This window comes from Cavia porcellus, unplaced genomic scaffold (genome assembly GCF_034190915.1).
Source record: "Cavia porcellus strain 051 isolate PalLab524CR breed Dunkin Hartley unplaced genomic scaffold, mCavPor4.1 scaffold_13, whole genome shotgun sequence".
Lineage (NCBI taxonomy): Eukaryota > Metazoa > Chordata > Mammalia > Rodentia > Caviidae > Cavia > Cavia porcellus.
Window position 1 is genome coordinate 10,090,931 of NW_026947496.1, and position 26,665 is coordinate 10,117,595.

Consider the following 26,665-nt stretch of genomic DNA (forward strand, 5'->3'; position numbering starts at 1 on the left):
CCACCCCTTCTAGGAGATGGAGAGGCGCTGGGAGGGACTCCACACTCTGAACCCTCTATTTGTCAGTCTCTGGGCTCCATTATGGGCACCACCAGCAACGAGCCGCCGCTAATGAAATTCATACCCTTTGGGCCGAAAAGAGAGCTGAAAAACTACGCCGATCCTGATGTTCTGCGTCACACCTTTGAGACTCTGGCCAACCTCCACAATCTGCTTCCGAATCGCATGATGGAGATGCTGTATTCCTACAAGAGCGACCAGGACAAAACGAAATGTACGTGAGTAGAGGACACCGTGAGCCCTTTAGCCAGCGCAGCCTGTGTCTTGACACAAAGTGTGTCTTTTGGGGGGAAGACAGGACTGGAGACTGAAGTCAGAGCCTTTGGGGTGAGCTACAGCCCCAGGTGTGGCTCTTGATCAGTTCCAGTTGGGACTGGAACTTACAGTCCTCCTCCTTCAGCCTTGGAGTTTAGGTATGACAGCCAGGTGCCACCTCGGTCCGCTCAAAATGCCCCTCCTGGCAGCCAGGAGTGGGAGCTTCTCCTGCAGGTGTGATCGGGTCTTCAGGCTCCTTTCCCACCTGTGGGCTAGTGGGACCACATTCTCAGGGTGCAGTGTGAGATCTACCCAGGTACTGACTCATTCCAACTCCCTGCTCCTTGTTTTTGGTACCAGGGATCAAACTCACAACCTCACACTTGCCAGGCAGGCGCTTGCACGGCTGAGCTAAACCTCTGGCCTCCTGCTCTTTTTGTTTTGTCTTTTCCAAGCCAAGCTGGGTCACTCTTCCAGCAAAACACACCCATGGAAGGAGACCAGGTGCGAAGAACTACTAAACTTACAAATTGCCTTTCAGTTTGATTGTTCAGTTTAGTGAGAAATTTTTAGGTAGAAGGTCTAATTTTAAACTTTATTCCTTCACTCTACTTCCTATGACCTCTTTCTCCTAGTGCCGTGATGCTGCCACTGCAGGCAGAGGATGTCTATTTCCCCCGACGATATAATAACTTGCCATTTTTTATTATCACTATTTCTGAGATGGAGGTCTTGTTATATAATGCAGGCTGGCCCTAGACTCCTTGGCACAAGTGATCTGTCTGCCTCAACCTTCTGACATGTGCCTCTACACCCAAGCGGTAACCAGCAGGTCTTGAAGTTTACTGAAAATAGTTTGCCATTCTTTTTTTTTTTTTTTAACCGGAAATGGAACTCAGGACCCCGTGCTTGCCAGACAGGCAGTGCGTCTTGGAGTTAACTCCCTGGCCCTTGCCATTCTTACAGCAAAGCCTGCCTCTGGGATTGTTCGTGATGGGGTGGGGAGCACAAGTAGAAGCCACCTTTGCCCGTGAACTTAGAAGACAGAAGAGAAGCTGCTCCAGTGATTAATAAACACAGCCGAACAACGCCAAGAAGTCTACACGGCAGGAAGGAAGCTCACGCTGCCCCTTGTCCCGAGTGTGCAGCGTCTCCTTCCAGAGCTCTTTCCCAAGCATGTGCATCTGCACGGCCGTAAGAGCAGCACAAGCTGGGTGGCTTCAAAGCCAGCTTTGCCATCTCACAGTTGAGGAGGCTTGATGTCTGAATCCCCATGCCACTGCCCTGCTTCTGTGATGCCTCTAGGGGAGAATCTGTCAGCGCTGACTCCTAGTTTTTGTGCTGGCTCCAAGCCCTGGAGCCCCTTGACTTGTAGATGCATCGCTTTCATCCCTGCAGAGAGAAGGAGACAAGAAGAGAGGGCGCCTGCAGAACCCTTCACCGGCAGCCACCAGTGTCCTCCTGCCAGGCCCCTCTTGGGGACACACAGCACCTCCTCTAGTGCCATCTGGGGACCACAGCTTTACAACGGACCTTTGAAGGGTGCTTTTTGGAACCACCCCAGTATGCAAGAAAACCAAAGATAATTCATTTGATGCAAAACAGTTATAGTCAAATGTTACCAAATACCTGAGTCAGATTCATTTAGTCGAATATTAAGTTCAAGTTTGAAACTCTGACCACCAACGCAAGCTGCCCGCCTGGCCTATCCCAGAGTGGGCTCCTGAGCATGTCCTTCACAACCTGATGGCACCACAGCTGGGCTGACCTAACTGCCACTAAGAGTACTCGTGAGGTGACCTAGCTGCCGGGTTTCCTGTCCTGTTCTTGATACACTCAGGGTGGCCTACAGGCTGTACCAATCAGCTTGTTCATCAGATCACACCTGGTCAGGTTGCCACGCTGGGACTCTTTGAGCCAAGTCCCAGCACTTCAGGGTCTCTGCCCATTGCCGTGTTATGGGAGGACCTGTCAGGGTTTGTCCCCGGGAGGCCGCGCCAGTCCCGGTGTAACTCCCTGTGCGTCACCGGCAGCTCTGGCAGGTTCAGCCCCTCTTATAGAAAGTTTAGGACCGCTGATTAGTTTCTCACGTATCCAAGGGGACCGCAGAGCTACGCAAGGCGTGAGCTGTGGTTTGACTCTTGGTTCTTACAGTTACCTCCTGAAGGAGAGAGGGGTTCACCGTCCAGCGGAAGTCAGCCGTAGCACCCAGAGTCCTGCGCAGGCCGGCCAACCGCATGTCCTTTCCTTCCCTCCTTTACACCTCCCACCCTGCCTCCGTCCTCTCCTTATTTCCTTCATTCCTTTTTTTTTTTAACAGCAAAATTGCCAACAAAGGCAGTACCATGTTCAACTGCAGTCTACTGAAAGCTCTTCGCCCTACTACAGATGGGCAGTTTGTTAGACGTCAGCGTGACTCCAGGCATGTGATAGACACGCACTAAGTGGTGAACCTGTCTGAATTAGAGATAACTACAGCATCAGTAAAGCTGGCTTGATACGCATCAAGCAGGGCACTGTGGAATCCCACCTTCCCCAGCAGGAAAACTTAGTCTTTTCCTCCTGCTTGGATTTCGGCATTCTCACTCAGCATCCTCACAAACGGGCTGCCAGCCGCGGTACCCGGATTTCTACGGCTTCTTTCAGCTCCTTGCCTGCCTCTCCCGGCTCTTGGTGTCTGGTGGTCTTCCTGCTTCTTTTGTTGTTGTGTTTTCCTTTTCTTTTCATGAGCACCTGTTTTCAGTGCACGCAGTCACAGTCTTTGTGGGTAATTGGTATTCTTATGGTCACTTCCAAGTCCTCTTCTGCTATGAGAAGTGGTCTCCACGAAGTGGTTTCTCTGTGTGCTAGTCACCAACTTGTCTAAGCCCTGTGGGTCAGATCCCGCTTCCCGCCAAAACACGGGTTACATGAAGTGGGTCTGTGACTTGGACGGGCAGTGAGGGGTCAGCAGCTGGGACCTATTGTGAGCTGTTCCCAACTCTCAATTATTGGAGCTCTCCAAAGTAAGAAGAGAATTGCCATTGGAGCAGTTGAAAACTCGGCCTGCCTATGACAGGTGTGATGGCTGATGATTGTGCCAACTGGATTCAGAGAAGCTCCGCTACACTGGCCCAGCAGGTCCACGCCCACCTGAGGGTGTCTCGTGCCAGGGTGAGGATGGATCTGCTTCTGTTTCCTTGGAGAAGCTGCAGGCTTCAGCTTCGCTGCAGACATCATCTCTTGGCTTCCAGAGTTCCATGGCAGACCCATTGGCCTCCTGATACGGATTCGGATTCGCACGGGACACGGCAGAGAGCCCCAGACCACTGACCGAATCCGTCAGTCTTCAGGTGCAGACACCCCTCTGCACACTCCCCCATCCGACCCTGCGGGGGGCCACTATAAGCCAATCTCGGAATTTCTTGTATCTTTGTATATCTTGTGTCTTATCTGTTTCTCTAGTAAAACACTGACCGATACTACAGATTAAGAAAAACCAACTCTTCCGGGAGAACATGGCGGACAGATAACAGCAACTACCGGAGGCTCTCTGAAAGGCTCGGCTCAGAAATCAGGAATGATGCGGACTAAGGAGACACGAGCCGGTAGAGATATGCTCTGCTGACTCAGGAACGAACTCGGCTGAGAGAAACCAACTTGGAATGCAGTCCTGGCACTAAAATAGGAACAGAAAAGACTCGGTGTGGAGGCTGGACCCCGCGCCATTGGAAACCGCGATTTGGGTTTCCCACCGCTCGGCGGCTGACTGCCTCCACAGCGGCTTGGCAAGGAGAGACGCGCAGAAGCTCTGGGAACGGGAGTCTGTGAACGGACTCGAAAACAGGACGGACAAGGAGGTGTACACTGACTGGTGGCGAGGTGAGTGAGAGAAACTGACACTCTACCACAGTTTGACTCCAGCGGAGGACTTTCTGGGCTCGGGCAGTCCTGTAAGAGCAGGGCGCGGTGGCGACTCCAGCCACACATTCCCCTCTCGGACGGGATTGGTGAAAAGTGCCTGGCCTGCGTGATGCTGTGGGCGGACTTGGTAGGCTGGCCTAACCCAGATCCCAGAGCCTGACGGTGGCCCGGAGGCTGCCTAGTCCGTAACTCCCTGGTGCGCAGTGGTGGGCGGGAACACCTAGCCAGCGCAATTTGATCAGGCTGTGGCTGACAGGCAGGGAAGCTGGGCCTCCTATGTAAGCTTGCATTTTATAAGGAACAGAGAATATGGGGAAGGGAAGCAACAAGAAAGGCTCCTCAGCCCCCAATTCTGAGAAACAGGCAATAGCGGACACCGCACCAATATACATTAAGCGCCATATAGAGAGCCTCATAGACCAATTCAGGAATGAAGTTATCAATGACCTGAAGCTAGAAGTATGCAGAATAGTTAGAGAAATGCTAAGCACCACCCAGGAAAAAACAGATGGTGGAATGGAAGAACAGAAAAAGATGGGAGAATTGTTTGATGGAGAAAACAGAGAAAGCATAGAGTACGTGAAGCAGGTTCAAAGGGACTATCAAGAAATTAAGAAGTCTATCCAAGACTGGCATAACAGCTTGAAAGAAACTAAGGACAGACTATCTGAACTGGAGGGCAGACTTGTAATATGGGAGAATGAAATGAAAAACTTCTTAAAAATAACAAAGAAACAAACAGCAATAATACAGAGACAAGAAGATGATAAGAGGAGCCATAACTTAAGGATTAAGAACATAAAAGAAGAAGTAGGGACACAAACAAGTGAACTACAAAAGCTACTCACAGAAATAATCCAGGAGAATTTTCCTAATTTAGCAAAAGGTAAAGATACTCAGATGTACGAGGCATACAGGACCCCAGCTACCTACAACCCTAACAGAGAAACACCCAGGCATATAATAATTAAAATTCCAGAAATTCAATACAAGAACAGAATATTAAAAGCTGTAAGAGACAAGAAACAGACCACTTACAAGGGAACACCCATCAGAATTACAGCAGATTTCTCTGCACAAACCATCAAATCACGAAGAGCATGGAGGGAAATAATTCAAGCTTTGAAAGATAATAATCTCCAGCCAAGATTGAGATATCCTGCACAACTGTCCCTGGAAATTGATGGAAAAACAAGGTGCTTCCAGGATAAAGAGGAACTGGGGGAATTTGCAACCACCAATTCAACCCTACAGAAAGTATTGCAGGATGTTCTAAAAAAAGAAAAATACAAAGAACCCAGAAATAGTGGTGGGGAGGCCACAATGAATGGAGCAGAGAACAAAATGAAGAAGACAAACTAACAGCTACTGACAGAAAAAGAGCTCAACAGAAATGAGACAGAGAAGATTGGATGATAGGAACAGCTATTTTGGAGAAAATGACATCTTAATAGGTAATACTGATTTAGTATCATCTTGTTTTGAAGTCTCATCTAGCTTTTATTCTTCTGTCTCCAATGGTCTAAACAGGTTGTATCTTATTGGATTTTATTATGTACGATAGTATAAGCAAAAACCTTTTAAAGACAAGGAGATTATACAGAAACCATTGTTTATTTTCTGTTAGTCGATTCTAAATACTCTGTAATGCTGTCATTCTCTTAAATGGTTTTACATTGTTTTGATATACTTAATGCTACTGTATACGAAGTTGTACTCAAGGACTTCAAGGAAAGAGTCAATATGGTAACTACTTTTGGGTCGGAATTATCTGGTGGTGAAACACTATTCTGCTTAAATGGTTATGTTTTGATCTGCGCTGTTTCGCTGTTATGTCCTCTTTTTTCTCAATCTCCACTCCATTATTTACTTTTTTATTTTTATCCATTTAATTAAAGAGAAAATAATAGCAGGATATAATATAGTAACCCACTTTGACTTTCTATTATCTCGATTTGAAGCCCTGTATTACTCTCACCATCTTGTTTTTGACTGAGGTTCCTCTATTCTGTTTTGCTGGATAGTATCAGGTTCGAAAGTTTAGGCATCAGCTGAGAAGAAATGAGATTCATTATAACGCCCATTCTCGTTGACTTTTATCTACTTTTGAAGACCTACAATGTCTCCAATGTTTTGGTTTTGTCGGTTTTGTTCTTTACTGTTTTGTTCAATTGTATTACAACTAATGATATAGGCAATTCTATTAGAGATAGCGGGAGGCATTATGGTAACCATTGTTGATCACCTTGTATTATGTTTTTATATTATCTATTATGTCCACCCTTTTGACTTGACCGATTCTGTTCTGTTATGTCACATTTGGTTTTACTCTCTTCCAAAAAAGCAATAAGAACCGTGGGAGCAATGAAACCCAAAATGTGTAATAGTCATTGTACAAAAGAGAGGAAAAGAAAGTGCTCTAAACTATATAACTGCATGTATATTTAAGTGTATAAGATAGAAAGTGATATCACAGAGTTTTATTGGATAATTGAACAGAACTGTTTGCAGTATCATTGTTGGAATGTCCACTCTACAAGCTTTAATTTTGTGACTTGAACAATTATTTCTAAGATGGCAATATGTAATCCATTAACTAGTGATTTCCTACTGTTCATTTTTTTCTTCTGTAAATCTGTATAACTTGTACCCTTTCATTGTTTTTTTTTTCTTTTCTCCTTAAATAAAAAAAAATAAATAAATAAATAAAAAATTAAAAAAAAAAAAAAGAAAGAAAAACCAACTCATTTTTGGCCAGAAGTCAATTTCGTGCAATCAGAAAGGATTAATAAGTTACATTCCCAGATGCTTCTAGGTAAAGCAAATTTTTATTTTAAGTCAAATCTTTATGGGGTGATCCATCACTCAAGCAAAAACTCACCACTATATGGGAGGCCCAGGACAGGAGGCGGACAACAGTGTCAACATTCACCCCATTTCTTCTGAGAAGCTTTAAAGTACACATCTTTTAAGTATGTGATAAAAGGGAAAATGAGAATTACAACAATAATAATTATTATCAGGCAGTGTCTTACCATTGGCTTGGGAATCCTGCGGTATTTGTAGTATTTCCAGCCTGTTCTGTTGTTTATTTAATATTTTGTTTGGTACCAGGGATCAAACTCACGACTTCACACTTGCCAGGCAGGCACTTATGCTGCTGAGCTAAATCCCCAACCCCATCTGTTGTTTATTTATGGTGCATCTGATAGATGCCTAGCGTCAGGCTCAGATCTAAGCGTTGTTCAGTGGTGTTGGAATCAAGGAACTGCAGATCTGAAAAGGAATGGTAAGACAGCTCCAGCAGTCTGTCTCACAGTGCTGTGAGGCTCTTGCCCTACAGAGATGGCAAGGGACTGACCCGTGCCCATCTTGTCCTCTTACCAGGTGAGGCAGCTGACATGTCCAGCTTGGAAGGGATCTTAGAAAGACACCAGTTCCCACCGGAGATTAACCTGACCCCGAAGCCAAGCAGAAAGCTCTCACAGAAAGGAAAAGCCACGGGCACTGTGAGCGAAGGGTGGAAGAAATGCCCGTCGTGGCAGAGAAGCTCCAAGGAACCGCCCCTGGGCACCGTGGTGGTCAGGTAATCCGCTTTACCTTTAGTTCTGCATGGATGCATTAGGAATCCACAGATGATCAGAAGTTCTCTTTATTGCCTAGCTAAAAAAATGACTGAACGTGGCCTTTGAGATACACAGCGTGAAAAGAAACCCTGCTTTCTCTAAGAGCAGACACCCCCAGTTTTTACAACCCCCTCGCTGCTGGAGATTTTGTTGGGAGCAAAGTCCTGGGGCTGGAGCTGGGTGGTGGATCCCCACAGCCACCGCATTCCTGACCTGTGCTGGAGACCCAGCAGGGCCAGAGAGGGGTCATTGGGGAGGGACCACCCCACATCCCCCTGTGGTTGGGCCTTGTGACTGGTGATTTGGGAAGCACCAGCACCATTACTGGCATAACTGGGGGCTGGAATACCACAGTATGATGTGCAAAACTTGGCTTTAGCCCACAAATTTCCCACATTTTAATTTACACTGCGAGAAAGGGAGAGCCCTTGGAAAGTCTTAACTAGAGGGTGACAGGCTCTCACTCAGATCTTCTCTGGCCTACACAGAAACAAAGTAGAAGCGAAAGACCTTGGGTGGGGGCTAGCAGGACTCAGATTGGGCGGTAAAGCGGAGCCATGGAGTTCGGAGTTGGGAGGATAAGCTTTGTGCCCAGGAGACCCCTTTGATACACTTCCCCAGGGAAGCCGCACAGCCAGTGTCTCTGTTTACAAACTGCTGCTACCTGCATTGCTGTAGAGTGCTTACTTAACAAACGGTATTCAAGTCTGATTACTGCCAAGTTGGCCGGAGAAATGCGGGCTTCCCTGTGAAGACAGAGCCCTCCTTGGGTTGGTAGTGACGGATGCAGGGAGAAAGGTCCTGTGTGCAAATGTGCCTGTACTGGAAGCTTCCCCTGGGTGCCGTCCCACTGAGTGAAATGGGTCTGGTCTACTTCTGGCCAAGTGTTCTCAATGATGTATTTTGCCAGTTCGAGTCACACATTTATAGCCATGGAAGACAAAGCTATGTTGTAAATGCAGGTTATATGTGTGGTTAGAACCACGATATTTTCTGGACAATGGAAAACATTGAATTTCTATACAGAGAGGAGCAAACGTTATTTTAAGTGATGATCCATAGTTACTCCTGTCACGAAAATTTGTGCCCTCCATGGTACATTAAATAATTGGAATTTTTGCCACCATAGAAGATTGGTTCAGGCTATGGTAGCTTCATGTGAAATGATATATCTAGCCTTCCATCCTAACTTTTTTATTTTAGTGTAATACAAGTGTTCATTAAAAAGAAAATGCAAAAAGGACTCCTATGAAAAAATAAAACAAAATTTCATAGCTAGGCTGTGGAAACAGTCAATTTGTTAATCAACAGGTGAACAGATAAAGCAAGTGTGATGTTTATATACAGCGGAATACTAGCCTACCATAATGAAAGAAAAACTGGAATGCAACTTCAGAACATAATGGAGGAAGTCCGATGCATAAGCTTACATACGGGGTTTCTCTTATGCTTTGTAGTTTTCAGTGGAGAAGGCGTGGAAATATTTTATTATATTATTATTAGATATTTTATGTTTTATAGAACAACTATAAATGGAAATTTAAAAATCTCTCTCTCTCTCTCTCTCTCTCTCTCTATATATATATATATATATATATATATATATATATGATGGTTGAACGGAAAATAGGTAGGAGTTAAAATAATTCCCCAAATTAGCTATTCATTGTTTCAAAGATACTTTAATGTATATGCTAATATGTCTCGTTTATACTATTAGTTTGTTAGTTCCCTGAAGGGGGAATTTTGTGCTTTTATCTATCTGTTTATTTCTCCTTCGTAAGAGAGAGATTTTGTCTCTCACGTATGTCCCGAGGAACACTTTAGCTGCTCTCTTAGGGGCATTAACGGTTGTCATCCTTTATTTTGTGCTTGCCAGGCAGGTGCTTGTGTGGCTGAATCATATCCCTGGCCCGAGAGTGTCATCTTAATAACGCGTCTTCTGATTCATAGACAAAGCGGAGCTTCTGCTCCGTAATTTCTCTGCAGCAGTGCATGGTAGTTTTGGGGGAGAAGTCTTAGACATGTTTTATTATGTTTATTATTAGCAAAAGCCACGCGGGGAGCCATCCTCCCCCTACGGCTCCCGTTTCCCTGCATCCACCATCCTGTTGCTCTCCTCCCCTCCCGCAGCAGTTCTGCAAGGCCTCTCTCAGGAGTGTGGGGGGTTGTGCGTCACAGCTCCCTCCGTGCCTTGCCTTAAACAGATGCGGGATGTTTACCGTCCTGGTCTTTTAGATTCCAGGGCAGGGGTGACATCCACGCAGTCTGGGATCGCTGAGGACAGGAGAGATGGTCAGGCCATCACTGTTTTCTGAGCCTTCCTTCCTGCTGGGTGGTTCTCAGCCTCGGCATTTGGTGTATTTTTTAAATCAGATTTCATAAAGGTGTGAGACTGCCAGACTGCTTCAGAGAGCGGCAGAAATGACGGGACAATGTGTCCAAAGTGGGGCTGCGTTCTGAGGGGGATTCATGGCAACGTGTCTTTTACTACGATCAGTTTTTAAAAATTTAGATATTGGCCATACTTTGGAAGCACCTCTTGTGCTTCAAACTTGTTGATTATTACTTTTAGTTTTTAGGGTCCCCCCCCACATTGGCTTGGTTTTTCTTTCTGGCAGGGCTGGGGATCCAACTCAAAGCCTAGTGCCTGAGGGAAGGGTCCTACGGCTGAACCCCGTCCCTGGCCCTATCTTCCTTTTCTTTTACTGTAATAAGAACATTTACTGTGACACTCAGTGACACCTATGGTTTGGATGTAAAGCATCCCGCAGATGTCGCCTGTGCCCAGATGCGGGGGTTTCAGAAGGCGAGAGGCTCACATAGATTAATTCACCATGAGACCATAATGTTATGGCGTCATGGGAGGCGACGGAACTTATGTGATGGGGCCTAAGCAGGTCGTGGGGCCGGACCTTGGGGACACGGTCTTGTCCCTGGCTCCATCCTCTCTGGCTCTTCTCCCACCACCATGAGGGGAGCTGCTCTCCTCCACCCTCCCCTCCAGCCCCGGCCCACTATGGAAGGAAAATTCTAAAACTGAGAGCCAAAAGAGTTGGTTTTTGTTTTGTCTTTTTGAGACAGGGTCCCACTGTGCAGTTCAGGCTGGCTTTGGGCTCATTTTGTAGCCCAGGCTGGTCTTGAACTTGCAATGATCCTACCACCTCAGCTTCCCGAGTGCTGGGATTGTAAGAGTGCACCACTATGTCAGGCCTTGGAAAAGAATTTTTAAAAGTAAAAGAAAGGGCCTGGGCTGTAGCTCAGTGGCACAGCACCTGTTGGGCAAACGCGAGGTCCTGAGTTCAATTCCAGAACCAAAAACACCGCAAAGTTTTTAAACAAAAGAATAAAAAATCAAGATCAAAAGAAAAACTAAAAACTGAAAAAAAAAATCCAAACACACAAGCAAACAAGCTTGTGTGCTGCAGCTGCTGTGCTGTGAGACTGGGGCATCCGCACGGCTGCTGTGGCGGGCTTGGCTCTCGGTGCTGGTCTGGGGCCCACAAACTCTGCTCTGCGTGTGGCTCACTGCAGGCCCCATCCGCTGACCTGTGCATGGGAGGATGTGATGAAGTTTGCCCACCCCTGGGTTCTTCTGCCGGGGTCCTCTTCCCTTCGCTTTGGGGCAAACCCTGCAGCGGTCCCCAAGTTCTCCTTTTGCAGCCTCTGACCTGGTGCCTCAGAGTGACCCCGACTCAGGCGCCACTTTTCGTCCCTCCCCCTGCTGTCCTTTGCCAGGCACCGTTCAAGAGCTTCACCGTCCAGCCTGCGGGACCTGGGGTGGCTCCCAGGTTCCTCCAGGTCCTCAGTCATCCCCAGCAGGGGCTACATGTGTGTTTGAGGGGGGGAGCTCCCCGGTATGCTCCTGCCAGTGGCCTGGGTGCAGTACTGCCAGTGAGGGAGGGAGAGACGGGGACTAATTATCTCTGGGTGGTTCCAGCACCTTCTCTCCCCAGTCCTGCTGCACCCAGAGGCAGCTGGCTGGTGCAGTCCTCCAGCCCTGCCCTAGCAGCACTTAGGTTCAGGCCCCTAATCCTACTGGTTTCCCCATTCCAGAGTTCCTGCTGGGGTCCCCGCACACGGCTCTCCTCTCCAGGGTTCAGTTTCTCTGAAGCCCTGGTTTGCAGACAGTGATCCTCTTCCCAGTCATAAGGTAACGGGGACTTTGAGCCCATCCTAATTGCCAGGCCACTGCAGAAGAGCTGCTCATGCCCTCAGGAGGCCTGGGCCTCTCCCACGATGGCAGGGTCAGTCCCTTGGACCTGGGGTGCCTTGGGTGCCGAGATCCAAGGGTGGTCTGGGTCCCCCATGCAAACCAACCTCAGTGCTCTCCTCTCTGCAGTACGGCTGAGTCCACTTCTCAGGCTCAGCACAGGAACCACATGTGAGGACCTCAGGCCATTTCTTCCTCAGTCACCATGTCCAAGGGGTGGTCAAGGCAAGGATGAATTTAAAAGAACATGGCCCAAGCCTATAATTCCAGCACTTGGGAGGCTGAGACAGGAGCATCATTGCAAGTTCGAGACCAGCCTGGGCTACAAAGTGAGCTCAAGGGCAGCCTGAACTGCATAGCGAGACCCTGTCTCGAAAAAACAAAACAAAACAAAAAACAACAAAAAGAAAGAAAACCATAGGACTCCGTTTTCCATGTGAGTTTCTCTCCTCCGTGAATTCATTTGCAGATGTTTAGCCCTTTTCTAGAGCTACTATAAAATTATTACAGTCTGTTTATTTGATTCCTCCCTGGGGTGGGGGCGAGGGCCTGCCACTTCCTGTTTTGCTAACTGCTGATATGATATCAGTTTTGTTTCCTCTCTCCTCAGTATTTCCTTTTCTTCATGTCCATTTCTGTTGCTCTTCTAGGTTTACTGACCCTTCCACTGTCTAGGCTGCCAGTGAGTTAGAAGTTCCTCCAATGAACTGGTTTTCAGATTTTCCATCCCAAAATGTTTCTCCTTTTGTTTATACCTACCTGCTGAAAAAATTCCTATCTATTTAGTCATTCCAAGTGCGACTTTGCTGATCTGGTGAAATAGTTTCAACACTTGCACTAAAACTGTGTGACAATCCCAGCATCTTGGGTCATCCCAGGATTGATGTGTTATCTCTTTTTGCCTGAGAAATGTCAGATTGTCAAGACTTTCGTAGGTCATGTCACATTATTAGACTGTACCTTGAACACTGTGAATAGTATGTTGTACTGTCAGGTCCTGACCTGATCCCCAATCTTCCAAACGAGTGTACAGCAGATGCTTAAATAAAATGAGACAACTGGTCTGATTTTAAGGCTCTAGTAGGGTCAAAGCCCCTTAGCTGAACTTGAGACTCTCAGGGCTAAGACAAAGGCTTCTCTGGACCGCCCATTTTTATTAGGTCCAAAACAAAGGGCAGGGAAACTGAGGAAAGCATGGGAAATGAGCAGGACCTTGGAAGTCACTTCAAAGACTTCTCCGAGAAGTAAATTATGCCAATTTAGCAGCACCGTCTTATCTCCAGGATGACATTTAAGGTAGAGTGCAATTGCAGGAGTGAGATGCCTGCAGTTACAGTCTCTATTTACTTAATTAGTGTTGGAGCCAAGGTATCTTCAGCTGTGGCCTTCTCTTGCCCTTTGAGGTATCTCTGGCCTCACAGGCCACATAGCCAGGACCAGTGATTCAGAGGCTCACTTACTAGGAATCAGCTCCCCTCGCCAGGCAAGGGGCTGAGGTCTAGCTCAGAGCGCTTCGTAGTGGTCTCCAACATCATATAGAGTCTAGACCATTATGTTACGATCATCTGTAGGATGTTCGAGTTTCTGTATATCCCATTATGACCATCGGTGAATGCTTTTAACAAGTAGCCAGACTGGTGGAATCAACCGAGCTGTGTTTTCTGTGGGTGGGATCAAAATCCTGGATTGATCCTCAAAGTTTTAGCTCTGGCTTGGGTCTGTCCCATTCATGAACCAAAGCTCCAGATGGGTTTATTAGCAGAATTAGAGTGAATTATTTTTTTCTGCTCTGGGATTCTCTCCCAAATCTCACCTTCGAGCTCTGAGATCTCTTCCTGGCCTGAAAGATTTTTGTTTCCTTCCACTTCTATTCAGCTGACTCTGCCGCGGTCACTTCCACAGGGCTCCACCATGGAGCTCGCCAAAGCCAGTCTCATGCTCATTAGGTCGCCTGCCACATGCTCTTGTCATCTGTGCGAACCGTTTGCATGTGGTCACCTCTGTGTAGTTTGGTGTTTTTCTTCACAATCTACTGCTCAGCACCTTCAAGTAGTTCTTCATATTTGGTCCAAGGGTTTGAGTGGTAATGAGTGGGAAGGACAGACAACCAGACAACCAGACAACCTGCTGATATCATGACATTGTGATGCTCTGCCTGAGTTTTAGAAATGGAGTGTTTTTTTTTTTATTTTATTTAAAAGGAAAAAGAGAAAAAACAAAACAAAACAAAGTGGTGTAAGGGTACAAGTAATACAGAACTACCAAAAAAAAAAAAACAGTAAGAAATCACCAGTTAATAGATTACATATTATCATCTTAGAGATAGTTGCTCAAATCACAGTTTCAAAGCATACAAAGTGGACATTCAAACAGTGAGACTGCAAACAGTTGTGTTCAATGATCCAACCAAAAACATTAATATGGTCAGCTATTTAACACCCCTAAACACACTTGCTGTTGTATCCTTTAGAGCACTTTTTTTCCCTCTCTTTTTTACAACAAAATTTACACATTTTGGGTTTTATTACTCCTTAGTTCTTATTACTTTTTTGGGGGGGGAGAGAATAAAGTCAAATATGGCAAAACAAAGCTGTCAGTCAAAACCAAGGATAGACATAGCACATGATGTAAAACAGAGTACAAGGTTATCAACAATGGTTATCAACAATGTCGCTTGTTTCCTTAAAAAGAATTGTCTATCTCATTAGATATTATAAAGTTGAACAAAACAGTAGAGAACAAGACCAATAAAACTTAAGCATTGTAAACATTACAGGACTTCCAAAGAGGACAATAGTCAAACCAGAATGGGCATCTTAGTGAATCTTATTGCCTTCAAAGTAGTTGCCTATACCCTCAAACTTGATACTATCATACAGAATGGAACAGAGTCTAATCAGTCAAAACAAGATAGTGGGAGTATTACAGGACTTCAGAACAAGTTAATAGGAAATCAAAAAAAGTTACTATTATATATCCTGCTAATTTTTTAAATTTTTCCCCTTAATTAAAAAAAACCATAAAAAATAACTAAATAATTTTTTTAATGAATAAGGGAGAGATTGAGATAAAAGAGGACATAACAACATAACAATACAGGTCAAAGCATGACTGTTTCAGCAACCTAGTGCTTCACCACCAAATAATCCGACTTAATAGTAGTTACCATAGTGCCTGTCTTTTTCCTTGAAATATTTGAATAAAACTTCATATACTATAGCTTCAAATAGAAATGGAGTGTTTTTAATGTCTACACAAACTGCACACTGCACACGCCAATGGGGTAACACACGCTGTCTCAGTACATGAGCACATTGTATGACGCACACACCGAGTTAAACAAGGCAATCTCCTCTCCTGGAGGGGTCTCCATGTGTGGGTTTGCTTCAAATTCTCTGTCTTAGAATCCCAATTTGTAAGAGCAACATTATCCACCTCATCTGCCATTTCTGTCATCATTTTTTATGGGATAAAATATAATTATGGGCATTGACACAGTATTAGCAAGCGTTTGATACACATACATGGTTATTTCTATTCATGGATTTCCTACAAGACTCGTATTTTGGGATTAAGATTATTAGAATAAAATAATTAAGAACTAAAATGTGAAGAGTTTGGTGATGAGTTAGTTACCTGGAAGCCCATTCTTGAAGGAAAAATCAGAAAGCAGCAGCATTTTGCCGGGCGTGGGGATACATGCATATAACCAAGCACTCTGGGAGGCTGAGGCAGGAGGATCACAAATTCAAGCCTGGCCTCAGCAACTCAGCAAGAACAAAGTTCAATATAGCCTAAGATTCACTGCTTGCTTTATATGTAAGGGAAGTCAAGGCTCAGAGATCTTACTCATTTGCCCAATGTGGAACAATCAGTAAGTCTAGGTCAGTTCGCCCCCAAGAATCCTCTGAGTTTCTTCTGTGGAAAGGCAGGCTTATGGAGGCCTAGTCAAGGGCCCTGGCGGGGGGCACACTGCAGTGACCCTCAGATGGACAGCATCATTCTTTGCACACCACACACACATGTGCATGCACACCCAGTCTGATTTCACAACCGTGAGAGTGTACCTCCCAGACTCAACAAACACTAGTAAAACTCACTGACCAGGGTTCCAAAACCTGAGTTGAAAGGTTCAGGTCTTAGGGATGAACTTCTATCCCCAAATGCTTTTTTAAAATTGGAGGACAGGGCTGCGGATTTAGCTCAGCGGCACAAGCGCCTGCCTGCAAGCACAAGGGCATTGAGTTCGATCCCCGGTACCAAAAAAAAAGTGTAGCTCAAAATTAAAAAATAAATACAAAGGTGTTTGGGGGTGTAGTTTAATGTGAAGGCCCTCAGTCCAATACCCAGGTCTGTGTGAAAGAAAAATGGAACACTATTTAGACAAGCGAACTATTCCAAACCAGTATCAAAGCCCTTGGGAGTGCACCCCAGATTCTTGTCAAGTGACACTTAGGGGAATTGTCAAAACAGGATGTTATAAGACAGTAAAGGCAGCTTGCATTTGTGCTTCTTAGAAAATTCGACATCACAGAAGAACAAGGGCGCCACACATAACAAATAAGGGGCATCACGTGCCAGTGAAATGATTCCTTTCACATTTTTTATTGAAACTGTGGGTTAAAGAAAAATTAAGATTCTTCTTCGTTCCCTAGAAAAGTGAAGATTCGACTTAGAGAAATTAAGATCCTAAATTGTTCCTTCCGTGTGCTCCTTTGCCAGGTGGCTGAAGAAGATCATGCAGCCCGCCCAGGATCTTGCATCAGTGACACAGCAGCTGGCGATGTTCGGCCCCATCCAGGCGGTCACTGCCTGTGGAAAACAAAGTGCCATCGTGGTGTTCGGGGACGTAAGCTCAGCTTGCAGAGCTGTGAGCGCTTTCCACAACAAGGCCCTCGGCACCGAGCTCCAGTGCTCCTGGCAGCAGCCATTCATGGCAAAGGATGTAAGATTTTCTATCAGATTCTTCTAGAGAAGTTTTCACTCGTTAGGACCATCAGTGTGACAGTGTGTAACGGGTGTCTGAGCCTTCCGAAAAGGCACAGTGAAGTGTGTTCCTTTTGAGAGCAGAATCAGTGGCATTCCCCGCCACTGCGCTGCTCCAGGCTGGCTGTCATGTGCTCACAGCCTGGCTTTTCTGGAGAAGAAATTCAGGACGGCATTGATGCACTCCTCCGACAGCACCCTCTCCTCCAGGATTCTGCACTCCTCAGCGTTGACGGCATGCAGTTTTTCCTTCTCGCTGCTTCTGATCACCTGCTTCGCGATCCTCATCGCCTGGCAGGACAAAACAGCAGGGTCACAAGGGATTCTAGTAGGAGCGGGGTCATTCAGATTCTCTTTCCTTTTGGTCCCGGGAATCGAACTCAGGACCTCACGCTTGCCAGGCAGGTGCTGTGCCCCTGAGCTATAGCCCCGGCCCCGGATTCTCACTTTCCTTTCCCCGATGCTCATGAAACCTGTCTTTACTCAAGGTGCGTGGGATGGAAGGCAGGCCTTCTTAGCCTTTGATCAGTGTATGAGTCGCCTCCCTTGGGATGGGGCGGACCTGTGACCACACACTTCTCAAACACCTCAGACAGAACTGAGGCTTCCGGTTCCAGGATCATATCTGAATACTAAGGAGGTGCATCAGGACAGCCAGTCTCTAATTACCACATACAGAATAGTTCCGAGAGTAAGGCTCTCCTCAAGTACAGTCAGCCCATCTGGCTTCTCACCTGAATTTCAAAACAGAAGTACAGCAAATGCCGCCCATCAGCCCCAAGTTACCCCATACAGAACCACCCCTCCGCCTTTTCACACTAGAAATCAATGTCCACTTGACATTGGTGGTTTATAAAAAGCAGCGTTCCTGATGTCCTTATGGTTATTTCTAATCTCATATTTAGATGTCCTTAAAGGCCACAGGCAATGTCTTGTTTTTTGCTTTTTGTTTTGAGACAGGGTCTCATTATGTAGTGTAGGTTGGTCTTGAACTCACTATGGAGCCCAGCCTGGCCTCGAACTCAGATCGATCCTCCTGCCTCAGCCTCTCAAGTGCTGGGATTAAAGGTGCACACTACCATGCCCAGCTTGTCTTGTTTTTTTTTTATGACTTTCCCCTGAGGCAATGCATTTGCCTGGCAGCAGATCATTTCATGGTTTCCACAAGTAAAAGGTCAGTCCTCTACTCACATTTGGAGGATTCTTGGCGTACGCTTTCAACCTGGCCCAGACTTCTTCCTGGAAAGTGCCATCGGGAAAAACTTCCGTAACAAGGCCTCGAGCACAAGCCTCCCTAGCTGTAATCTTCTTTCCGAAGATAAGCATTTCAACTGCCTGAAAAGAAACGCAGGGTTTAGGCACAAAACAGGGCTTCTGTTAATTTTGGAAATCACTGCTTTCAGGCGCAGAAGGGTCTACTTGTAGTCATTTGAGACTGCTCGTCTGTCTGTCTCTCGCTTCTTTCCTTCCTCCCTCCGTCCTTCCTTCCCTTCTTTTTTTTCTTTTTGGAGGCAGGGTCTCACTGTGTGGTTCAGGATGGCCTTGAGTGCTTATGTATCCCAGGCTGGCCTCGAATTCATGGGGCTCCTCCTGCCTCAGCCTCCCGAGTGCTGAGATTACAGGCATGCACTGCCCCACCTAGCCAGGGGTTACTTGTATTTCATTCTAAAGAGCAGCTAATGAGCTCAACAAAGTTTTCAAACTGTCCTGAGGCCATCACAGGAGAGGGATTTCTAATTCCTCCAGACCGCAGTGCATATGGAAAACCCTTGCACAATAGCTTCCCTTCCTGTCATCTTACAAGGCAGAAGAGACAGACAGGGTTCCATTTCAAAGGGGGATGAGATGGTCATTTTTATTTTTAAGCTTCTAGTAAGTTACCTTGGATGGGCCCATTATCTTCGGGAAAGTGTAAGAGGAACATCCTTCCGGGCTCAGGCCAAGACTACTAAACGGAGTGTGAAACGTCGCCTGTTTGTGGTGGGAAGAAAACAGGATGCCGGTTTTTAATGTGTCATTCACTGGGATGGTGTGGTATTACATGCATACAAAATTCACTCTTTAAAGTGTCTGTTCGCTATTTTGTTTTGGGCTTTTTTGGCAGCAGGAATTGGATTCACGACCTCACACTTCGCTGGTCAGGCGCTTGTGCTGCTGAGCCACATCCCCAGCCCGTCACTGAGTTTTAACAACTTTGGTGACACAGCCGCCACCGGACAGAACATGTCCATGGCCCTCAGGTCCACCTGCAGCCCACAGTCACCCCTGCTTCCTCACACCCCTATGCTATTGGCTTTCTACTTTTGGCCCTGCAGTGTGCCTATTCTGGAATGTTCTACAAATGGAATCCGACGTTCTCTAGCCCTCTGGGTCTAGCTTCCAGCACTTAGCCTAAGACTTCCAAGATTTTTCCCACTCTTTCGAGGTGACAGTTTGCTCCACGTTGCTGCTGCCCAGTACTTCACTGTCCAGGTGGATCATATTTTGTTTAGCCCCTTGCCTGTTAAGCCACTGTGTTATCTCGGTGTTCTATTACGAGGAAGCCCAGTCAAAAAACATTAACGTATATGATTCTGTTCCCACCATGGGCGACTGGCTGGTCCGGAGGGACACAGGCTGTGACGATAGCTAATGAGGTAAGACATAACTTAGTGCCTGCAGTGCTGAGGGTCTCACTGACCTTGCAGGCCTACCGCTGATAGTCTGATCATCTATTCAGAGGCTAACATGCAATGTAGCACCCATGGGGATCTCCTGAAGGTGGTGGCCACTGCTAATTCCCTGTCATCTTGTTTTGCAATCCTGTATCATTCTCATTGTTTGGCTGGGGTTTATTCTGCTTTGTCCTGTTTGATTTTGTTGTATCTAATGGCAGGAGCAGCTATTTCAAAGACAGCAAGATTTATTATGGTAACCATTTGGGGATTTACTAGTTTTGAAGTCCTGTGTTGTGTTGTTTTGTTTTCATTGGTTTCATTCTGTTCTGCTTTGATTTTACTATAACTGAAGGTCTGGGCAGCTATTTTGCAGGCAGCCAGAGCACTATGGTAACCACTGTTGATTTCCTGTTATCTTGTTTGAAAATCCTGTGTCACTTATACTGTCTTGTCTTGATTGGCTTTGTTTTGTTTGGTTTTATTATCTTTAAAATAAAATTTAAAAATACATAATTTCTATTTGTGGATTATATGTCAATGAGGCTAAAAATTAAAATATTTTCTAGATAATTCTATGTGACTCTGGGTGAACCTGGCTTCAGGTTCTTGGGTGCCACCCTAGGAGCAGAACGGCTGGGCTTAGAAGAAGCCGGGTTCCCCAAAGTCGGCCATGCCGGTTGGCATCCCCACCAGTGCTTTTGTATGAGTCCCACCTGCTCCATATCCAGGCTAAGCTTGGTTATTAGAAGGTTCTAAGATTTCACCCTGTTAGGAGGTGTGCAGTGGTTTCTCACTGTGGCCTGTGCGCCTGTTGGTTAACAATGGTGAGCATCACTTTTCCGCTGCATGACCACTTTCTGGGGTGTTAAAAGTGTTCTGTTTTCCAGTTAGACTTCACCTTCTTTATATTTGAGTGCTAAGACATTTTTATATATTCAGGCGATGTGTGCTTTGCCAGATAAGTATGAGGAAAATAATTTTTCTCACCTGTGAATCATCTCTCTTCAGCCCTCCACCCCCATACTGGTGACTGAACCCCGGGTGTCCTAGCACTAAGCCACACCCTAAACTTTTCCACTGTTTGAGCCTGACCTCAAACAATGGTCTTCCTGCCTCAGCCTTCTAAGTGCTGAGAATACAGATGTAATCAGTACCCCTGTTGTGGTTTTGATCTAAGCTGCTCATCGTTTGTTGACTCATGGGCTGATTCATTAATGCATTTACAGGTGCATGTGCTGTTGCGCAGGGAGCTTGGCCTGAAGAGGTGGTCAGGCCACAGTGACCTGGAAAGGTGTCTTCCTGTCCCCAGCTCCTCCCTCTGCCTCTGCTTCCTGGCTGCCACAGGTCTGGTCTGGCAGCTTTCCTCTGCCAAGCTGCTATATTTCTGCCTTGGAGCTGGTAACCATAGACTGACCCCTCTGAAGCTATGAGCTGAAATAAAGCTCCCTGCTTTGTGTTGCAGGTGTCAGGAGAGTGGAACACCAGCACGCCCCAGCTTCTCACACGGCTCTAAACTCTAACACCTGCCTTTCCTGTGGGCTGCTTCCTCTTCTCTATTCCCTGCTGCCACCGCAGGTTGCTAACCTGATGCTCTATCACTGAGTTTTAAAATCTTTTAGGGAGATCAGACTTTGTTCTAGGAGTTGAAAAACTGTTTCCTCAATTTCCTGTCTTGATTTTGCCTTAGAGATGTTCTGACTGGCTGTAGATACTAGAATCAGCTTTGGTAGCGGTTGTTTAGGATACAATAATTTCCCCCTTCAAGGATTACTTTTGTGTTTGTCTTGATGAATCCTTATGAAAGACAATTAATTCATAACCAATAACACATAAAACACTTCAGATTTCATTTAGTATACTCAGACAATGTGTTACAGTTATTCGTTAAAAGAAATGTACACAGCACATAAATAAAAATATAAAATAAGATATTCCCATTTTAACATTGTCTTTTCTTCCCCCTTGAAGAGAACTTGTTTAAGAAAACACACTGAGAAGACACAGCCTAAGAAAAATAACCAGAAAATGAAAAGGGAGCAACCGCAGACCATGAGCAGGTACACAGACAGCTGCGACCAGCAGCACCTCAGGTCTGAGCCTTTAGGAGCTGAGCAGAGGACCAGGGTGCTTAGTGGTTTGGGGAAAAGTTCTTACCCTCTATGCCGCAGTTTTCTCATCTGTAAGATGGGCCCGAGGACACCTATCTCATAGGGCTGTTGGGTGCATTGAGACCATCCGTGTGTGCGCTGTGTGTTAGCAGAGTGCCCAGTATACAGCAAGCATTCGGGTATTAATTTTTGTACCTTGCTCCTTGTAAAAAGTCTCACATAGAAAGGTACCATTTGCTGACAGAGACGCCAGCGGGCATTATTAACCACAGCTCACAACAAAGAATGCACAGAACGCACTAGTGCCTTGGCTATGTGGCTTAAACCCACGATTCCACATGGTACTCACTCATGAAATCAATATGAGAAGCCCTAGGAATCTCTACAGACCCAAACGCTTCTCACAGGTTACAGATTAACAGATTTCACCATTTCCTAAGCCCCGACAACCCCACAACCCAGCGGTGATTATCACATCTGTGGGAGGTTCTAGGGGCAAAGTCTGAATACAAATGTCCTTCACAACTTTGCTCCTGGTGACAAAACTGCAAAGAGCTCTGGGCTCCAGCAGTCGGGGACTGGGGAAGAAAGTTCTGTAAACCGGAGGGATTCGGGATAATGAGGTCTCTAGGTGCTGAAACAAGGAGTGACTTTTAAAAGATAAATTTGTATCTAACATATACGAGGGAAATATAACAAAACAGCTGCGTACTGGGAGGAATGAACACAGTGCCATCTCCTGTGGTTATGATCAGGCTCCTACGTGAACAGCTAAAACCCGCAAATCCCACCAATGGTCACCTCATGCTGCAGTGCAAACTCGATCCTGCAGACTCACAGTCCGCCACTTGTGCCACCTAACCTCTGCCTTTCTGTACCCCGTCCCCTCACCCTGGAGTGACTGTGGGCATGGTGGCTCTGGGGACAGAACCCAAACCTTACCCGCTGCATTGCAGCCTACTGTGGAGTGATTTTTTAAAATTTATTTTTCTTTCATATATTTCAAAATTTTGTTTTTTGCTATGACAAGAACAATACTGTCCTAAGAATAAGATTCAAGGGCCGGGGATTTAGCTCAGCAACATAAGTGCCTGCCTGCCAAGTGCAAGGTCATAAGTTCAATCCCCAGTACCGCAAAAAAAAAAAAAATAAAATTCAAGATAATTCAGTGGTGAACATAAGGCTGACACTGAGCCGTGGACAAGAAACTTCTTACAGCTTCCGTTTTCTTGTCTGTGAAGGAGATAACCCGCAAAGATGCTATCTCCTCTCCCACAAAGGCTGGCAAGTGTCACTCAAGTGTTTTTGGGGAGCCTCAAAACTGAAAACTGGGCAAGTATCCTTGATTAGAATACTCCACGATCGGAGTCAGCATGATGTCCATGGCAGTGCGTGGAAAAACTCCAGTTAACAAACGAAGGGAAACTAAAGTCTGGTCAATGAATTCTTTGAGAAAACTCCAACCGCAGTCCATGCCATGACCACCACGTGTGGTCCATTTCCTCCCACTCTGCCTCCCTGGCCCTTCCAGCCACAGGAACTGACTTACCCTGTCGGACGCGTACACAGCATCGAACAGCCCAAGCAGGGTGACAGTGATGCCCACGGCTGGACCATTCACCACGGCCACCAGAGGCTTCGGGAAGTCTATGAAGGTGTCCACAAACTTCCTACAGAAGACGAGACAGACCCACACGATGTCTCAAAGCTGCGTCCCGCAGCAGAAGGCAGTCAGGGTGAGTCGGAAAAGACAGGCCAGCCAGCAGTCCTCCCCTCCAGCCTCTCCCTGCGTCTCGGCACCCCACATCTGACCAGGACATCCCCCAAATGGCCCCGGGTGGCCAGCCGTGCTGTGAGTCCTACAGGCCAAGCCTGGCTTGCACCTTGTCTTCCAGGCAGTGAGCTCAGGGCTGTCTGCCAGCTGCGGCCATGACAGATACGGCCGGCAGCACATCACACAGCGGGAGGCAGAGGCTTGGTGGGGCCACCAAGATCGTAAGAGCAAATCCTTACTGACATCGTCCTGCATTTATCAAGACTACTTCAAACTCCCCAGGACCACCTTCATTGAGGTCACCCATTTCCCGGAAGAGAATGTGCTCATTTCCTGTCCCAACAGGACAGGAGCCGACCAACACCTCTGGATCCTTCCCCTGGATCTCAAGGAGATGCACAGTGACAGAAGCCAGAGTCGGAAATGAAGACCCCCAACCGGCGAGGTTCAGAGACACAGCTGGTGTTGGTCGTTAGGACCTATATCCAGTCATTTTACTTTCCCTCAGCTAAGCCTCTCTGGGAGGCGTCCGTACGAGCCCACAGGGACCCGAGGTACGTCACTCTTACCTCAGGGGCAAGTTGCCATCTTCAGACAACTTTAAACCACCAGGGTTATCAGTGAAATTGGCCAGATCGTTCCCGCTGCTGTAATATTCCCCGTTTCCTGCCAACGACAAAGTCAAGAGGTCCGCCACTCATGCAGGTCCTCACTCATGCTGTGACCGCGGAGTCCACCCTGCGCTGGGCACTTGGGATACACGGGCAAAGCAACCAGAGCTCTTGCGCTAATTCACAGACCAGTGGGTCAGCTGGACGTTGAGGTCCTGGAACAGCCCTTCTCCCCCTCCTCCAGTTTCTTCCCTTCCTCCTCCTCCTCCTCTTCTTTCCAAGGCCTGGGACATACAAGACAAGCACTCTACCACAGAGCTACATTCCCAGCTCTTTACACTGCTTTCAAAACATCAAGTGTGTGCAGATCACCTAACCATGGCATCAAAACGGAGCACAGGAAGAGAGCACAGGTGACAGGGATCTGACTTAACCCGGGAGCACAGGGACACCTGTACCGAGGCCTGCAGGAGTAGCACCGCGGCCGTCTGGAAAGGAGAGGTGGGACGAATCCCCTAGGATGCGGGAACAGAACGGGCAAAGGTTCTGTGTGGGGGTCCTCAGTGTCCTCAATGGGTGGAAAGAAGAGCCACGGTGGCTGCGGCATAGAAAGCCAGGGGAACCACAACGGTGCAGAATGAGGACGAGCAGGACTGGCCACTGGGGGCCTTCTAGGTCCCCCCAGAAATTCTGTCTGAAGCAGATACTGGGGGTTTCCCTCTGGACGTGGCACTCTGTCCCCTCATATTTTGCATTCATGGATTCAACAAACCAAAAGTATTGGGGAGAAAATTGCACCTGTACTGAAGAGACATTTTCTTTGTCATTATTTCCTAAGCAACACAGAAAACACTGACAGCACAGTATCCACACAAGGACTACGCCATTTTTACACCAGAGACTTGAGCATCGGTGGCTTTTGGTATGTGTGGCGACCTGGAGCAGGTGCCCGGGATACCAGAGGACAGCCGCTCCTACAAACCTTTAACCAGCTTTAATTTAGACATTAGGAAAGAGGGTAATGATAATAATAAAATTTAAAAGTGACAATATTCAAGGACAGAAGTTATTTAGAACTCACGGGTTGTTTATTTCCTGGAATTCTGCGCTTTGCATTTTTAGACCAACGATGACCACATTTAACTGAAAACACAGCCCTGATAAGGGGGACCGGACAGTCGCTTCTGTGCTTCCATCACCACCGAGTAGAACTTCTGCACATTACAGATCGTAACACGAATCAAATCATATGACACGGACCCTCTCGGGTCGGAACTCAGCTGCACTATGCTTTAAAGATTTATCCATGTTCTCATGTGTATCAGTCTCCGGTTCATTTTTATTGCTCAGCAGTGTTCTACGGCATGAACAGCCAACAATTTCTTTATTCGCCCATTTGACTTATCTTCCGCTTTGGCTACTGAGAATCCGGCCACCATGACTGTTTGGTATAAGTCCAGTGTTGGGGAGTTATACGTGGGTTATTATCAAAGAGAGGCTAGTCTATGTTTATTACATTGTTGTACATTTATCAGTTAAAGCATGGCATATTGGAGAAATCTCTAAGATTTTTCACTCAATTCCCAATCTAACACGAGAATCTCCACTATAGGAATTGAAGACATTCAAGAAAAATGTCTCACCTGTAAAAACAGTTATGGTTGAGTCATCCTGGCTTGCAGCATTCATGGCAAGGAGAATATCTTCATACATCTGCATGAAAAGGAAAATGAAGAAACGGACACAAAGTAAGAACCATCACCCGATGGAGTCCTTGTCTCAGTCATTTGTACTTAAATAAGCAAAATATACATCTGAAAGCAATTTTACTCCATCTAAAATTATTCTGTGTATTATGTACCAGGAGCTCTGGAAGGAGCAGAGGGGCAGTAACTGCTTTATTCCATGAGTGAATGGAAAAATGGTCTTCGAACTTGTGGAATCAATAGAGATTACTGTGTTCAAATATGGGGCTGGGATAAAAAGTATGAAGCAGCACAAAAGCATCAGAGCTGCTGCGGTTTCTCGAGCTGGTGGGGTAGGAGGTGAGCCGGGAAAACTTGCCACGAAGCGGTATCTACCTCCGTTCAAGAAAGAGCCAGAGTGCTAGGAAGCCTGAGGAGGGTTAATTAACACTCCAGGCTGGGATTTCCAAAATGCTAGGACGGGATCCAGGGGTAATGACTTCCAACACTCTTGGACACACTGTGATAGCTTTTGATGCATTTAAAACAGGCACAGTTCCCACCTTAAGATGAGATTTCTGGGTAGGAAAGAATGATAGATGTAAACACAAAGAAAATAAAAAAGTATGGATTTTACCTATCTATAAATAAAGACATAATCATTCCCAGTGAGGAATAACTCCATTGTTACTAAAGTAGTAAAGATTCAGCACGGCAAGCTGCCCGGCAAGAGCCAGGATTAGCCACGGACGTGTCAGATTCTTGACCTAGGTTTTCAAATTTATTT

The 26,665-nt window shown here is 46.3% G+C and overlaps 2 protein-coding genes and 1 long non-coding RNA gene across 7 annotated transcripts in view; 2 read left to right on the forward strand and 1 right to left on the reverse strand.

Moving 5' to 3' along the window:
- On the forward strand, nucleotides 1–17,029 carry LOC100717458 (testis expressed protein 56). Its single transcript, XM_003468819.5, has 3 exons — nucleotides 1–274; nucleotides 7,606–7,804; nucleotides 16,780–17,029. The coding sequence occupies exons 1-3, from the start codon at nucleotides 82–84 to the stop codon at nucleotides 17,027–17,029; spliced, it is 642 nt and encodes a 213-aa protein (XP_003468867.1). The 5' UTR covers nucleotides 1–81.
- Nucleotides 16,647–26,665, reverse strand: part of Eci2 (enoyl-CoA delta isomerase 2) — a 19,521-nt gene continuing 9,502 nt past the window's right edge. For all 5 annotated transcript variants that reach the window (XM_013151469.3, XM_003468820.5, XM_013151472.3 and 2 more), the window contains exons 5-10: nucleotides 25,837–25,906; nucleotides 24,152–24,248; nucleotides 23,358–23,478; nucleotides 18,925–19,014; nucleotides 18,235–18,378; nucleotides 16,647–17,334 (exon numbers count right to left, since the gene is read on the reverse strand). In XM_013151469.3, coding sequence (XP_013006923.1) covers nucleotides 17,179–17,334; nucleotides 18,235–18,378; nucleotides 18,925–19,014; nucleotides 23,358–23,478; nucleotides 24,152–24,248; nucleotides 25,837–25,906 — 678 coding nt within the window. In that variant the 3' untranslated portion in view covers nucleotides 16,647–17,178. The remainder of the gene's footprint in view (nucleotides 17,335–18,234; nucleotides 18,379–18,924; nucleotides 19,015–23,357; nucleotides 23,479–24,151; nucleotides 24,249–25,836; nucleotides 25,907–26,665) is intronic.
- Nucleotides 21,673–26,665, forward strand: part of LOC134478480 (uncharacterized) — a 5,830-nt gene continuing 837 nt past the window's right edge. Inside the window, exons 1-2 of the long non-coding RNA XR_010051113.1 lie at nucleotides 21,673–21,757; nucleotides 25,806–25,941. This is a non-coding gene — a long non-coding RNA (uncharacterized LOC134478480). The remainder of the gene's footprint in view (nucleotides 21,758–25,805; nucleotides 25,942–26,665) is intronic.

Excerpts from the sequence above, each read along its gene's own strand:
- LOC100717458 (XM_003468819.5), top strand. The coding sequence starts at position 82 with ATGGGCACCACCAGCAACGAGCCGCCGCTAATGAAATTCATACCCTTT. Across the intron at positions 275-7,605 it reads CGACCAGGACAAAACGAAAT|GTGAGGCAGCTGACATGTCC; the intron begins GTACGTGAGTAG and ends TCCTCTTACCAG. Across the intron at positions 7,805-16,779 it reads CTGGGCACCGTGGTGGTCAG|GTGGCTGAAGAAGATCATGC; the intron begins GTAATCCGCTTT and ends CTCCTTTGCCAG.